The 13,586-nt window shown below is 52.5% G+C and overlaps 1 protein-coding gene across 3 annotated transcripts; it reads left to right on the top strand.

The window, feature by feature from the left end:
- Positions 1–189: 189 nt before the first annotated feature.
- RAB3D (RAB3D, member RAS oncogene family) lies at positions 190–12,845 on the top strand. Of its 3 annotated transcripts, none has more exons than XM_025863063.2 (5): positions 190–375; positions 1,729–1,998; positions 2,672–2,790; positions 2,883–3,007; positions 11,731–12,845. In XM_025863063.2, exons 2-5 carry the CDS (start codon positions 1,771–1,773, stop codon positions 11,868–11,870), a joined length of 612 nt encoding a protein of 203 aa, XP_025718848.1. In that variant the 5' UTR covers positions 190–375; positions 1,729–1,770; the 3' UTR covers positions 11,871–12,845. The 3 variants fall into 3 exon arrangements, with proteins under 3 accessions (XP_025718848.1, XP_025718847.1, XP_025718846.1); XM_025863062.2 differs by lacking the exon at positions 11,731–12,845 and adding an exon at positions 6,918–9,830; XM_025863061.2 differs by lacking the exon at positions 11,731–12,845 and adding an exon at positions 3,180–6,909.
- Positions 12,846–13,586: the final 741 nt, after the last annotated feature.

The following is a 13,586-nucleotide window of genomic DNA, read 5'->3' as shown; positions in this document are numbered from 1 at the left end:
AAGAGTAGGAGCTCTACATATAGTTAGGAAAAGTGAAAAGTTTATTGTTGGGGGGCGGGCCCTAGGCTGCCCGGAGCTTGGTGCCGCTTCCAGCCCTTCCTCCCGGGGCTTTCGCAAGCCCCGCCCCGGACTCGGCCCCGCCCCACCCTCTCCCGGGAGCGGCCCCTCCTCCCCCGTCTGGGCGGAGCCGGCGCGGGATCCGGGTGGCTGCGGGCAGCGGCGGCGGTAGCGGCGGCGGCTGCGGGGTCGGTGTCGCGGCTGGGTTTAGGCTGCAGCGATTTCGGAGGAGGAACGCCCGTGGGCAGCGCCCCCCCCCACGCGAGGTGACCCCTTCCGAGGGACCGCACCCCGCCCCGCACCTCCGCGTCCCAGCAGGTCTGGGGGGCCGGGGGGCTAGAGGGAGGGCCCGGGGCCCGGGGAACAAAGGCAGGCGGTGGGGGAAACGCCTCTTCCCTCGCCCCCACCCAGCTGGACTCCTCGAGCCGCGTTAATGGGGCGCGGGCGGGGCAGAGAGCCCAGCTGGGAACAGGAGATGGGACCATATGGTGATGGGAGGAAGCTCCTGAGCCCCCCTGCACCGGCGGGGGCGCCCCAAATCCAGCAGGGGAACAGGGCCGAGCCCTCCGGGGACCCTGATCTAGTGGCAGACGTGAGGGAGGGGGGACTGATGGTCAGGAAGAGGTGGGACCGGCTGACAGGTGGGCTGGGGCTGGGGGTGGGGTAAGGGCCCCAGCCTGGCAGCCCTGCCCAGCATGGGGAAAGGTTTCCTGCCTCTGGTCTTCCCCTCATCGAACTCGTTCTCCCGGAACACCGGGTGGGGCCGAGGGCTGGGCAGGAAAGCGGGCAGGTTCGGTCCTCTTTTAAAATGGAAAAAAGCCCCACAGGCGGTTGAGAAATAGCTTTGCTAAGGGTTCCTCTGCCTGCGTGCCGTCCATTCACCCAGGCCTCCTGGAGCCTTCGTGCGCCGCTCAAGGAGTAGACATAGGCAGCTGGGGAAACTGAGGCCTCGGGAGGCCGTGAAGGCTAAGGGGGGGTGTCTGGGCCCAGATGAAGCAGCCCAGCTGTGGGGACAGATTGCCAAGAAAGGAAGGATCAGGGGTAGAGAGGAGTGGTGGTGGTGGGGTTCTTATTATGTGGCTTCCTTAGAGTTGAGGACTGTCACTGCAGCCTCTGTGGACTGGAGCTGGGGTGAGTCAGCCCTGCCCGGAGGGAGACGGGGCCCACCCCTTTGACAAACAGAAGGTGGCAGGGCCCATTTGGGGCAAGAGCTGGGCTTTAAACCTGGGCTGTATCTGCTAAAACCCCCTTCGCCGTGGAGGCCAGGGATGGGGTTAAACTCAGCGTTGGCGGGGGGGGGGGGGGGAGGGCAGGTCCCCCCGCCAAAGCCCCCCCCGCCCCCGGGGGGGGCGCCTCCCTCCAGCTGCCCCCCCCCCCCCCGCCCCAGCCCACACCTGGGCCAAGCCAGCCGCTCACTCTGGGGCAAAGTCCACACCTGTACCTTTTGCAGGGTCTGGCTCCTCAGTGGCCAGAGGAAGCACCCCATATGCCCCCCACAACCTGGGCCCTGGCATTGGATAAGCCTCCCCATTTTCCAGAGGAGGACCCTGAAGGCCGGAGAGAGCAAGTGATGCCTCTGAGGTCACTTGGCCTCCAAGTGGCAGAGTTAGGATTTGAATCTGGGTCTGGTGTGTACACTGGAACCATTCCTGGTGTTTTATTTTTCTGCAGGGCGCCAGCCGCCCCCCCCTCCCCCGGAGGCTCTCTGCCAAGATGGCATCAGCCGGAGACCCCCCAACAGGCCCGCGGGATGCAGCCGACCAGAACTTCGACTACATGTTCAAACTGCTGCTCATTGGCAACAGCAGCGTGGGCAAGACGTCCTTCCTGTTCCGCTATGCGGACGACTCCTTCACACCTGCCTTTGTCAGCACCGTGGGCATCGACTTCAAGGTCAAGACGGTCTATCGCCATGACAAGAGGATCAAGCTGCAGATCTGGGTGGGCCAGGCGGCGATTGTGGATCTGGGGCAAGGGACGGGAGTCTGTGTGCTGGCCCAGGAGGGGCTGGGCTTCCTCCAAGGAAGTCCATGATAGGGTGGAGGGCTGTGCGGAGGGGCCCCGGGTGAGCGAGAGTGGGCCAAAGTCAGGGAGGAGGCTGGGGGTAGATGTGAAAGGGGGGGGGGGGGGGGGGGGGGGAGTTATCTCTGAGGTGAATTCATCAGGATGAGGATATGCTCTGCCCTACAGGGTCTGAGGGGCAGAGAGTGCTAACCCGAGGCGGGTTAGAGGTCCTGCTGACCAGTGGGGAAGAGGTTTGGGTACCATCCCAGGATCCCCCACAGAGCCTGTGTGCTCCTCAGAGGCTCTCACTCCCAACATGGCCGCCGATAATGATTATCATGGGACTGACTGCACACCAGGGTGTCTGCCCCGAGATGGTACTCTCTGGCCCAGGTGGCTCTTGCATGGGGTCACTAAGTCTGTTCTTGGAGATGAGGTATAAGTCTGTGAGAGGCCACTGACCCCTCAGACTGGGAACTCCTCAAAGGCAGGGCCATGCCTCCCGTCAGACTGGGGCTGTGAGCACAGGGTGGTGGCCCACTTAGGGCCCTGCAGGGGTTGGGTGGGGAACAGGGTGGCTTCTGGTGGACTGACCCTGCTGTGTGCCTAGGACACGGCGGGCCAGGAGCGCTACCGCACGATCACCACAGCCTACTACCGCGGAGCCATGGGCTTCCTGCTCATGTATGACGTTGCCAACCAGGAGTCCTTCACCGCCGTGCAGGACTGGTGAGCGAGTGCTTGTGGGCCACTGACACCCTGACCATCGCCCTCTCCCCCTGACGCTCCATTTCTAGCCTCATGGCCCTCACACTCCACAGGGCCACCCAGATCAAGACCTACTCCTGGGACAATGCTCAGGTGATCCTTGTGGGGAACAAGTGTGACCTGGAAGATGAGCGGGTCGTGTCTACTGAGGATGGCCGGAGGCTCGCCGATGACCTTGGTTAGTGCCCAGCCTGGGCCCCAGGCCCTGGACCTCCCAGAACTAAACCCCCAACCCCCCCCCGCCCCCACCCTTGGGTCCCAGGTCCAACCACAGTCATCAACCCTCTGCGCTTTGAGGCTCCGCTCAGAAAAATACCCACCTGTATGCCACCTTCTGCATTTAATTTCAGAGAGTTCAGTGACAGATACTTCCCACCTCCGCACTGCCCTGGGAAGCCAGATTGGGCAAAAACATGGCCGGAAATGTATCCTCCAAACATCCCACCCATGTGGGAAGTGGCGAGTATATCACATCACAGCACTAAATATCTCACCATGGGGGAAGCCTCGAAGCATAAAGCACGGCCACACAATAGAATACTACACAGCTGTGAAAAGGGATGGACACATTCTTTATGTTCTGCTAGGGCAAGGTCTGTGGGGTATAGGGCTAGGTGGGAAAAGCAAACTGCAGAGAAGTGGGCTTGGCTGCTTCCTTTAGTCCGTAGCTCAGCAGATGTTTTCTTAAAGGGCCAGATCAGAAATATTTTTTATTTATTTATTTTTTATTTGACAGAGAGAGACACAGCGAGAGAGGGAACACAAGCAGGGGGAGTGGGAGAGGGAGAAGCAGGCTCCTCGCTGAGCAGGGAGCCCGGTGCGGGGCTCGATCCCAGGACCCTGGGATCATGACCTGAGCCAAAGGCAGACGCCTAATGACTGAGCCACCCAGGCGCCCCCAGATAGGAAATATTGAAGGTCATAGAATCTCTGTCACCACACTCAGCTCTGCCTGAAAGCAGCCAGAGAGCTGACAGGAATGAATGTGACTGTCAGTAAGACTTGGTTTACAAGAATAGGCGATAGGCCAGATCTGGCCTGTGACTCGAAGTTTGTTGGCCCCTGCAGGAGTGCCCAAAGAAACTCTGGAAGGATACAGAAGGATCTAGTAACAGTGGGGACCCGTGTGTGTCCGAGAACTGGGGACCAGGGCACCAGGATGGGAGGAGGAGTTTTCAGGCTACCTTTTTGAATCACATAAATGGAAATTTAGGCTAAAAGGAAATCTTTTTTTTTTTTTAAGGTTTTATTTATTTATCTGAGAGATAGAGAGAGGGCGCACAAGCACAAGTTGGGGGGAGGGGCAGAGGGAGAAGCAGACTCCCCACTGAGCGGGGATCCCGAAGCAGGGCTCCATCCCAGGACCCCAGGCTCATGACCTGACCTGAAGGCAGACACTTTAACTGACTGAGCCATCCAGGCGCCCCAAAGCTAAAAGGAAATCTTGCCTGGAGTATTCTAGTATTCTAAGCCCTCCATAGAACTCTCCTTGCAGGAGGCAGTGTAACCACCACCATAGGGGAGGGTGGGTTAAGGAGGAGCCAGACTCAGGAGCTCGAATCCCATTCTGCAACCCACTAGCTGTGTGACCATAGGCACATCGCCTCCCCTCTCTGTGCTTCCATTTCTCCATCTGGAAAACAGAGTGAAAACCGTGTCTCCTTCAGAGCGCTGTTAGAAAGATGAAATAAGCCAACACTGGCCCTGATTGAACACTAACTTGTATTCTTTCTCTATCACTTTGTGATCTTGTATTGGTAACTTCAGCGGTCTGGGCCTGCACTTCCTCCTGTGTGAAATGAAGATTATAACAGCCCCAGCTCCTCAAGCTGTCATGGGGCCTAAATGAGTTATGACACAGGAGGCCCGTATCACCGTCTGGTACACATGCAGTTGTAGCTAAGTGTTAGCTAACATGATTGTGAACTGTTGTTGATGCTTGCCCACGGAACTCTAGGAACCCCATAATGGCCCACAAATCCTCAAATATTTACTGGCCCTTTACCGAGAAAGTTCAGGGACCCTGGACTATACACAGTCTTCTTTCTCTTTTTTTCTTACCATCTATTTGTTGGACAAACTGGGTCTTTGTTCGATGGAATATCTCCCATTTGAGATCTGGCTCTTTGCTCCCTCGTGGTGTCATTTAACCTGCTCCTCTGTTCCCTGTGTTTTCTGGGAACTCCAGGTTGGGTCTCATTTCCAGGTATGATGGGGAGTCAGCCTTTGCAGCTGAGGCCTAGATCCCCAGTTTGCCTAGAGTGGTGAAATCAGCTATGGTTTCCAGCCATGGGCTGGAATACTTGCAGATGTTGCCCCCACCTTGCAGAGAACATCTAGTGAATGGGGGTGAGGGGGCTTCCTACTCTGTCATTAAGTTTAAAATATTGGCGTACAGAGCAGGAGACAGAATTTGACCCCAGTTTTGTAGGACAAAAATGACACACGCATGCATATACTCCCTACAGACCCAACCCCAATAATTGTGTATTTATATTAAAAAAAAAAAGTGGAAAGCAAAATATCAAAACACCAATAGTAATTGTTTCTGGATGACGAGCTTACAGATAGCTTTTATATCCATCTTGATATTTTTCAGTAGTTTCTAACTTCGGTGGATTTCTCCACTGAATATTTATAATCAGGAAAAAAAAGTATTAAAAAAGAACTCAGATTGTTTGAGGCAGAGCCACACGCGGAGAAGGATATGCCAGCCTTGCCTAGGAAGACAGTGGGGTGACATTGATGATCACTAGTCTCTGAGTAAGAGATCTGAGTTCATGGCCTGCCTCCGTCATTCAATCAATCAATCAGTCAATCACTCAGCAAGTAGCTTCTGAGCACCTGCTCTGTGCCAGGCACAAGACAAGGCAAACAGCAATCCTGCCCTCCCAGAGCTGGCATTCCAGGAGCAGAGATGGATAGTAAATGGATAATTACACACACATAATTATTTAATTGTAATTACATTTTTATAGTACAGCGTGACAAGTGCTGGGATAGGGCCCTGTTTATCCTATGCTGTGTGTAATGTGGCGGGCGTTTGTCTGAATTTCTGGCCCAACTTGGTGAGTATGGTGGGTGTGGACCTATTGGGAACCATTCGGGGTAGCTCCCTGTAGGGAGAGCCTGAGCCAACCTTTTAGGGGTGTAGGAAGGATTGTCACATACACCCTTATTGTTAGGTCAACAGCCCCCACTTTTTGCAACTGAGGGACCATGGGCAAGTCCCCAAAGCCTTTGTACTACCTTCCACCTTTGGAAGGACAAGCTTTTTTAAATTAAAAAAAAAATTTAATTTTTTAATTTTAGTTTTGGCAGGGGGGAGAGGGAGAAGGAGCTGGGCTTGATCCTAGGACCCTGGGATCATGCCCTGAGCCAAAATTGAGAGTCTGATGCTTAACCAACTGAGCCACCCAGGCGCCCAGGACAAGCTTTTTGTTTTTAAATGAGAGACAAGTTAGGGCCACCTGGGTGTTTGCTTCTTCTTCTTATTTCTTACTATCATTATTACCACTTTAAAAAAAAAAAAGGATCTTATCTATTTATTAGAGAGAGTGAGCGAGGGCACGCACAAGCAGGGGGAGGGGCAGAGAGAGGGAGAAGCAGACTTCCCTGCTGAGCACGGAGCCCAATGCGGGCATCGGTCCCAGGACCTCGGGATCATGACCTAAGGCGAAGGCAGATGCTTGACCAACTGAGCCACCCAGGCGCCCCTCATTATTACAACCTTTAGTATGTTCTGTAGGTCAAGACTGTGGGCATCGCATACGCCCCACAGACGCTGGGGAACCCGCTGTTTGTTATATGCCTGCTGGGCACCAGAACATTACTTGCTGGACTCCTGCAGTCATTGCTTTGTGACAAAGAGTTTCTTGCAATAGTCCAAACCGGGGCAGATTTTTATCAGCATCAGCATCGTTCCCCTTTTACAGATGAGCCAGCTGAGGCTTCAAGAGACTTCGGCACTCAGCCAAGGTCCCACAACTGCATGAAGGGCAGACCTGGGCTTGGAAACCAGGTTTGGGTGATGCCCAGGTTCTGCCCTCCGGGGGTCTCACTGGTGTTTCCACCTTGTGTCCGTCCAGGTTTTGAGTTCTTTGAGGCCAGCGCCAAGGAGAACATCAACGTGAAGCAGGTCTTTGAGCGCCTGGTGGACATCATCTGTGAGAAGATGAATGAGTCGCTAGAACCCAGCTCCAGCCCGGGGAGCAATGGGAAAGGCCCGGCCTTGGGAGATGCCCCACCCCCTGAGCCCAGCAGCTGCAGCTGCTAGAGATGGTCCCCAACCCCTGCCCACCCCTTCCGGCCTTGGCAGGGACTGTGACTGAGGCATGAGCCACAAGGGCTGTTTCCAAGCTCAGGGCGCCCCCTTCCCTCCCGTCAGCTGCCCCGTCTCCCGCATGACCTCTGACTTGCCCGAGCAGCCTTATCACAAGCTCCAGACCCTGGGGATTCTGCATTGCGGGCAGAGTCTGGGTGCGTTGACGTGCACGAGCTTGCTGCTTTTCAGGAATTCTAATGGAGGGAGCATGGGCAGCATGTCCCACCCCGTCTGGTGGAGGGGCCTCCACAGTGCCTTCTGGGGTTAGAACTCTTGTCCTTGTCCATTCTGTGTTGGGGTATTGCCTGGCATTCACAAGCTGGTCGAAGATGCTTCGTGGTCTTCCTCCTGCAGTGTGGGTCCTCAGAGTTCATCCCTGGGGAGGTGGAAGGTGAGTCCTTTCTCAGGGTCCCCTGGTGTGGTCCCAGGCCCACTCATGAACCTCCTCGGGCCTCAAGCTTCCAAGGTGGGGAGGTGATTTTAGCCTTTACAGACCCTTCCCTACCGGCCTGTAGATCCTGTGCCTGTGAAAGCAGTATTAAAGCAGCTTTTCCCATAGTAAAGGGGCAGGAAGACAGAGGCCCACACCCTCCACCGGCTTCAGGGACCCCAGAAGTGCCTTCTGAGCTTCCCCAGGATTCCACATCACCCACACCCCCGCCACTGTTTTGGCTTATCCACCGCAGCATCTCTGATCCCTGGATTGAATTCTGGAACCATGGGCTGCATCAGACTGGGCGGAGAATGGCCCAACCCGTGGCGTTCCTGCTCGGGACTTTTTGCAGGGAGTTAATCTCAGAGCCAGGAGCCCCGGACCTCCCGCCCCTTCCTGCCTCTCCCAGGCCCCATTTAGCTGGTGATGTTTTAAGCAAGGTCTTTCCACATCTTCCATCCTGCTAGAAAAGGAAATTGAGCAATGTTCCTATCACCTGCTCTTGCTGGTGACTTGCCAATAGAAGGACTCGGGCTCCTACCCATCAAGGACCCTTGAAGACCCAGAGTCCTATTTCCTGAGCCACGTCATTGGTGGGGCCCAGACAGGTGATGTTTCCTGCTAAGGGAGGAGTGAATCTAAGGGAGGCTATAGGGTTGGGCTGAAGGGGCAAGAAAGCAGGATTGGGTAATTACTGTTGCTACATGTGTTTCACGGACACAGCTTGGGAGTGGCAGGCTGATGGGGATGGGCTGGGAATCAGTCTCCCTGGTTGACACACGATCGGGGAGCCCACAAGGCTGGGGTCCCCAGCTGGCGGGGGCTTCTGCTGGGAGATTATGTGCAGTCGGGGGATCTCCATCTTGCTCTCCACCCCCCCCACCCAGCTCAGTGTTCTTCCTGCCCACCCAAGGGCCAAACTCCAGTGGCATGGCACCCATTTGTGCCCCAGAATACCAACTAACATCCATAATTTGACAGACACTGTGAAGATGGTCTAAACAGATGGTTTGTGTACGCCCCCAGCCCCTGCCACCAAAATGACTTGCTGTAGCCCTTAAAGAGCTCAGCCGCCTCCTCCTGCAAGTGAGGAAGATCTGGTTCAAGTGGAACTTCGCTCTTAACCTTTACAGAAGCTCTACTTCGAATTTATTTCTAGAGAGCCACATTCATCCCTTACCAAGCGCTGCCCTTAGAGCTCCAGAGTGAGGGTATCTGTGAGCCAGCAAGCCAGATGACTGGTGAAATGGACAAGTTTCTGGAAACATACAGTGAGTTTGGGGAATGTTTCGGGGGCAGGAGTCAAAAATGTTAGTTGTGTTAACATAAAGGGGAAATGAAAGGAGCTATTAACAAAACAAAACAAAACAAAACCTGTTAAGATGCACCATAGGCTGTCAAGATTCTGTGGGCCACCCCATTTTCCTTAAGCTGCTTGCCAAAAAAAAAAAAGGGGGGGGGTTCAAAGTGCCATTACCTAAGGGATGAGCCAACTTGTCATAGCCCGCATGATAAAAAACAGCTTTGGCTGTGCCTTGTACCTGACGTGAGGTAAGACTTGTGTTTACACATGATTTTTGAACAGTTGAGCTTTAAGTCGCAACTGAGACAACTAGCTGCCTGTGGGTTTTCTCAAAATTGGGAATAATGTAGGAGAGGGTTTTTTGTTGTTTCTTCTAAAAATAATGCAAGTTTTTATCATTTTGGGTGGGAGGCTTCACTCACAATGGTCTCTGGGGAACTAAAACCACTGTCCTGGGAGATCATGTTGGGGGGTGGTGATGCCTGGTCAGAGGGATGGAGATTTGTTGAGTTTCCAAACAAAAATGAAGCCAAAGGCTGTGGGAAAACCACTTCTCAACTCCAGGGAGACCGGAGTCTGGGAAGGGAGCCTGAGGCTGGGTCCTATATTCTCACCGTTTGCTTTTAGCAGCTCATCTTTCCACTGCCATGACCACGGTTTGGGGTTGGGGGGTTGGGGTTCTGCTTTTTCCTTTTCTTTCTTTCTTTGGCCTCCCCAGAGATCACGTTCTTGTAAGTAAGGGGTGAAATTTGGTCTCGGCGTTGAAGTGCTAGTTCCACGAGCTGGCTTCTTCCCTGCGATCCCAAAACACTATGGAGTGAGCTCTCGACTCAGTCATTTATGTACTGGATGTGGTCCTCCTGTGTAAGCGATTCCTTGATGTCCACTTGGGAAGACGAGCACTTTTATCCACAAGAGAAAATAAAGCCGTTGTGCCCCGACGCGGTTGTTCTTTTACTGCCATTAGTGAAACGTGGTTTTCAGGAAGAGGGCGGTTGATTCACAGCCAAGTAGATGGTTGGTCGAGGGCCATGTGTAATGCAGCAGAACCTGGATCAGGCTAGGGAGGAGGCTCAGGTCTGGGGCTGCCTCTAGCCAGGCCTCATGTCCACCACCTTGGCCCTGGAAAGTTTGCTGTGTGGTAGGGAAGATGATCTGTCCTCCCCACAACAGCCAGAGGGAACCTGTGAATACCCAAGTCTTCCCATTGCTCCTCTGCTCAGAGCCCTCTGTGGCTCCCACTCAGTAAATGCCTGAGTCTTCCCTGCAGCTCACAAGGTCCTGTGTGATCTGACCTGTCACTTCCTCAATTCTCCCCACTTGCCCCCCCCCACATTTGCTCCGCTGCAGTCACATTGACCTTGCCGCTATTTGAACACACCAGGCCCCTGCCTCAGGGCCTTTGCACTGGCTGGTCCATCTGCCTGAAGTCAAATGGCTCTTCTCACTCACCCCCTCTTTCAGGTCTTTGTGCAAATCTCACCTTCCCATTGGCCCCCCTTCCCCTCCTCTCCCCTCCCTGTTTAGTACTGCAACCTCTCCGCAGCATTTCTGATGTCCCTTTCCCTGTGTCCTTCCCCCCCCATAGCCCCTAGAATCCAAACTACTGTATACTTATTATATATTTATATATATGTATATTATATTATGTATATAATATATATATTTACTTGTTTAACTTAAACAAGTGTCTCTTTCAATATAATACCAGTCCCTCAAATGCAGGGATGTTTTATTTTTCACTACTACACCCAGCTCAGTTCCTGTTTGATACAATAAAAAAGAAATATTTGGTTTTTGTCGCTGGTTCCCGGCACACAGCTCCTAAAACCTTTGGGATCTCTCTGGAGTGATAAGGGTGTCTTTTGTATGCTAATGAGGGGCCTGGTGGTGGGGAGTCTCTAGGTGGCTTCAGGAGGGGGGCTGGTCTCCAGAAAGACCACACCACGACTAGAGGGTGGGAACTATGAACCCAGCCCCCTGACCTTAAAGTGGAGGAGAGACAAGCTGGAGATTGAGTTAATCGCCAATGGCCAGTGATTTTATCCATCATACTTAAGTGATGAAACTTCCATAACAGCCTAAAAAACAAGGGACACCTGGCCGGCTCAGTTGGTTAAGTGCCTTTGGCTCAGGTCATGATCTCAGGGTCCTGGGATCAGCCCCACGTTGGCTCCCTGCTCAGTGGGGAGTCTGCTCCCTGCTCCCTCCCTGCTCAAAATTCAGAGAGCTTCTGGATTAGAAACACAATCACGGTGCTAGGAGGGTGGCATGCCGGCAGAGGACATGGAAGCTCTGCACGCCTTCTCCGTACCTTACCTACGAGTTTGGCTGTTCTTGATTTATATATCCTTTCATAATTAACTAATGATAGTAACTAAAGTGCTTACTGAGCTCTGTGAGATTCTAATTATCAAGCCTGACAATCCATCAAGCCTTGTTGGAGCCCCCTGATTTTGGAGCCAAGTCAGTCAGAAGTATGGGTCCCCTGGAGACCCAATACTTGAAACTGGCATCTGAAGTGGGGGCAGTCTAGTCGGACGGAGCCCTAAAGTTTGTGGTATCTGCCTCAAACACTGGGTAGTTAATGTCAGAATTGAACTCTAGGACACCCAGTTGGTGCCCGGAGAGAATCGTTTGGTGTGAAACCCCTCCACACACACACACATTTGATGTCAGAAGTGTCATGAGTAAAAGTAGTTCATTTATGACTTACAGCCGGCGCACCCTAGATGTTTGTTGAGTGAATGTATGAACTGCAGAGCTCAAGTGGGAGCTAGATCCACGGACTCACATACTGTCCCAGGCTTCTCAACTGCTCTTTGTGCCTTTGCTCCGCAGCCTTGCCCTCGCGAGGTGAGGTGAGCTTCAAGGGAACTGGTCATCTTATCCCAAGTCCCCAAAACGAGTACCCACGGCCAGCTTGGGGCCCACGCCCACACCTGAACCTGAACGGCCGGCAGAGAGATGGAACGTGCTGATTGGCTGGCTGAGACCACGTGACGGCCCAGCTTAGGGACAGAAATCTGAGAGGTGGGCTGGCTCCAAAGGAAACTGGTGTGTTCTTTCCTGAAGCAGGAGGTGATTGCAGCAATAGCAAATACTACACGTGCTCATTTTAGCTTCCTCAAAATCCACCCCCCCAAAGAAAGATAGAAAGATTAGATAAACTGCCATTTTGCAATCCTCAATGAAAGAACTGATTCAGGTAGTTGGCGGTCATTGGATGAAGCCCTTGAAGTGACCATGGCCCACCCTTAGATTCTGGGTGAATGTCAGAGTCCCCACACCCCAGGGCCCATCCAATTAAATCAGAAGGTGGAAGTCGGGGTGCAGGCTTGGGTATTTTGTGAAAGTTCCCAGAGGGCCGAGAACCAGTGACTTACAGGAAATATGGGGGGAGGGAGGAAGAAGATCAAGGGTTTACAGTAGAAGCAAGGAGTAAATCATGCTCTTTTTTAAAGATCTTATTTATTTATCTATTTGAGAGAGAGAGAGAGAGAGGACAAAATGGGGGAGGAGCAGAGGAAGGAGAAGCAGTCTTCCGGCTGATCAGGGAGCCCCATGTAGGGCTCGATCCCAGGACCCCAAGATCATAACCTGAGCCAAGGCAGATACGTAACCGTCAGAGCCACCCAGGGGCCCCCATACTCTTTCTGCAACAAATCAAAGGTTGGTGGGGTGGGAGAAGTGGAGGTCGAACCTGGAGCAGTGGTTCCCCAAGCATCTGTGCTTTAACAAAACATTCAGGGGATTCTAATGCATGCTCTAATTTGAGAACAGCTGGGTTAGAATAAAAGGGATTTAGGAAACATGACAAGAAAACGTGATATGTGGACCTTATTTGGATCCACTGCAAAGAAACCAAATGTGTAAGTGCTGGGGGATGTAAAGTACAGCATGGTGACTAGAGTTAATAACACTGTATTACACATTTGGAAGTTACTAAGAGAGTAGATCTTTTTTTTTTTTTTAAAGATTTTATTTATTTATTTATTTGAGAGAGAGAATGAGAAAGAGAGAGAGCATGAGGGGGGGAGGGTCAGAGGGAGAAGCAGACTCCCCGCTGAGCAGGGAGTCCGATGCGGGACTTGATCCCGGGACTCCAGGATCATGACCTGAGCCGAAGGCAGTCGCTTAACCAACTGAGCCACCCAGGCGCCCCTAAGAGAGTAGATCTTAAAAGTTCTCATCACAAGAAAAAAATTTCTAACTATGTATGGCGATGTTTATTAGACTTATTGTGGCCATGATTCTGCAGTGTATACTAATATCAAATCATGTTGTACACCTGAAACAAATATGTTACATGTCAATTATATCTCAATAAAAAACAAACAAAATGCCAAGAAATCAATGTAAAAGGACATTTTTGAGCCAATCAGGAAAATTCCGATGGTGGCCTGGGTGTTGAGTGATAACAAGGAATGGTTGCTAATTGTCTTAGATGCTGCCTTGGTCCATTTGGGCTGCTATGAACAGAATACCACAGACTGTGTAGCTTATAAACAAAAGACATTTCTTTCTCCCACTTCTGTAGGCTGGGAAGTTCAAGATCAAGGTGCCAGGAGATTCAGTGTCTGGTGAAGGAAGACTAATGTCCTGGGTCATTGATGGCTGGATTTTTTTTTTTTTTTTTCCCTGTGTCCTCTTGTGGAAGAAGCAAAGGAGCTCTCTGGTGTCTCTTTTATTTTATT

Source organism: Callorhinus ursinus, unplaced genomic scaffold, assembly GCF_003265705.2.
Source record: "Callorhinus ursinus isolate GAN/ISIS: 27379988/994484 unplaced genomic scaffold, GSC_fseal_2.0 scaffold82, whole genome shotgun sequence".
Classification (NCBI taxonomy): domain Eukaryota; kingdom Metazoa; phylum Chordata; class Mammalia; order Carnivora; family Otariidae; genus Callorhinus; species Callorhinus ursinus.
Note: the sequence above shows the minus strand (reverse complement) of the source record. Positions and strands in the feature narration are given on the sequence as shown.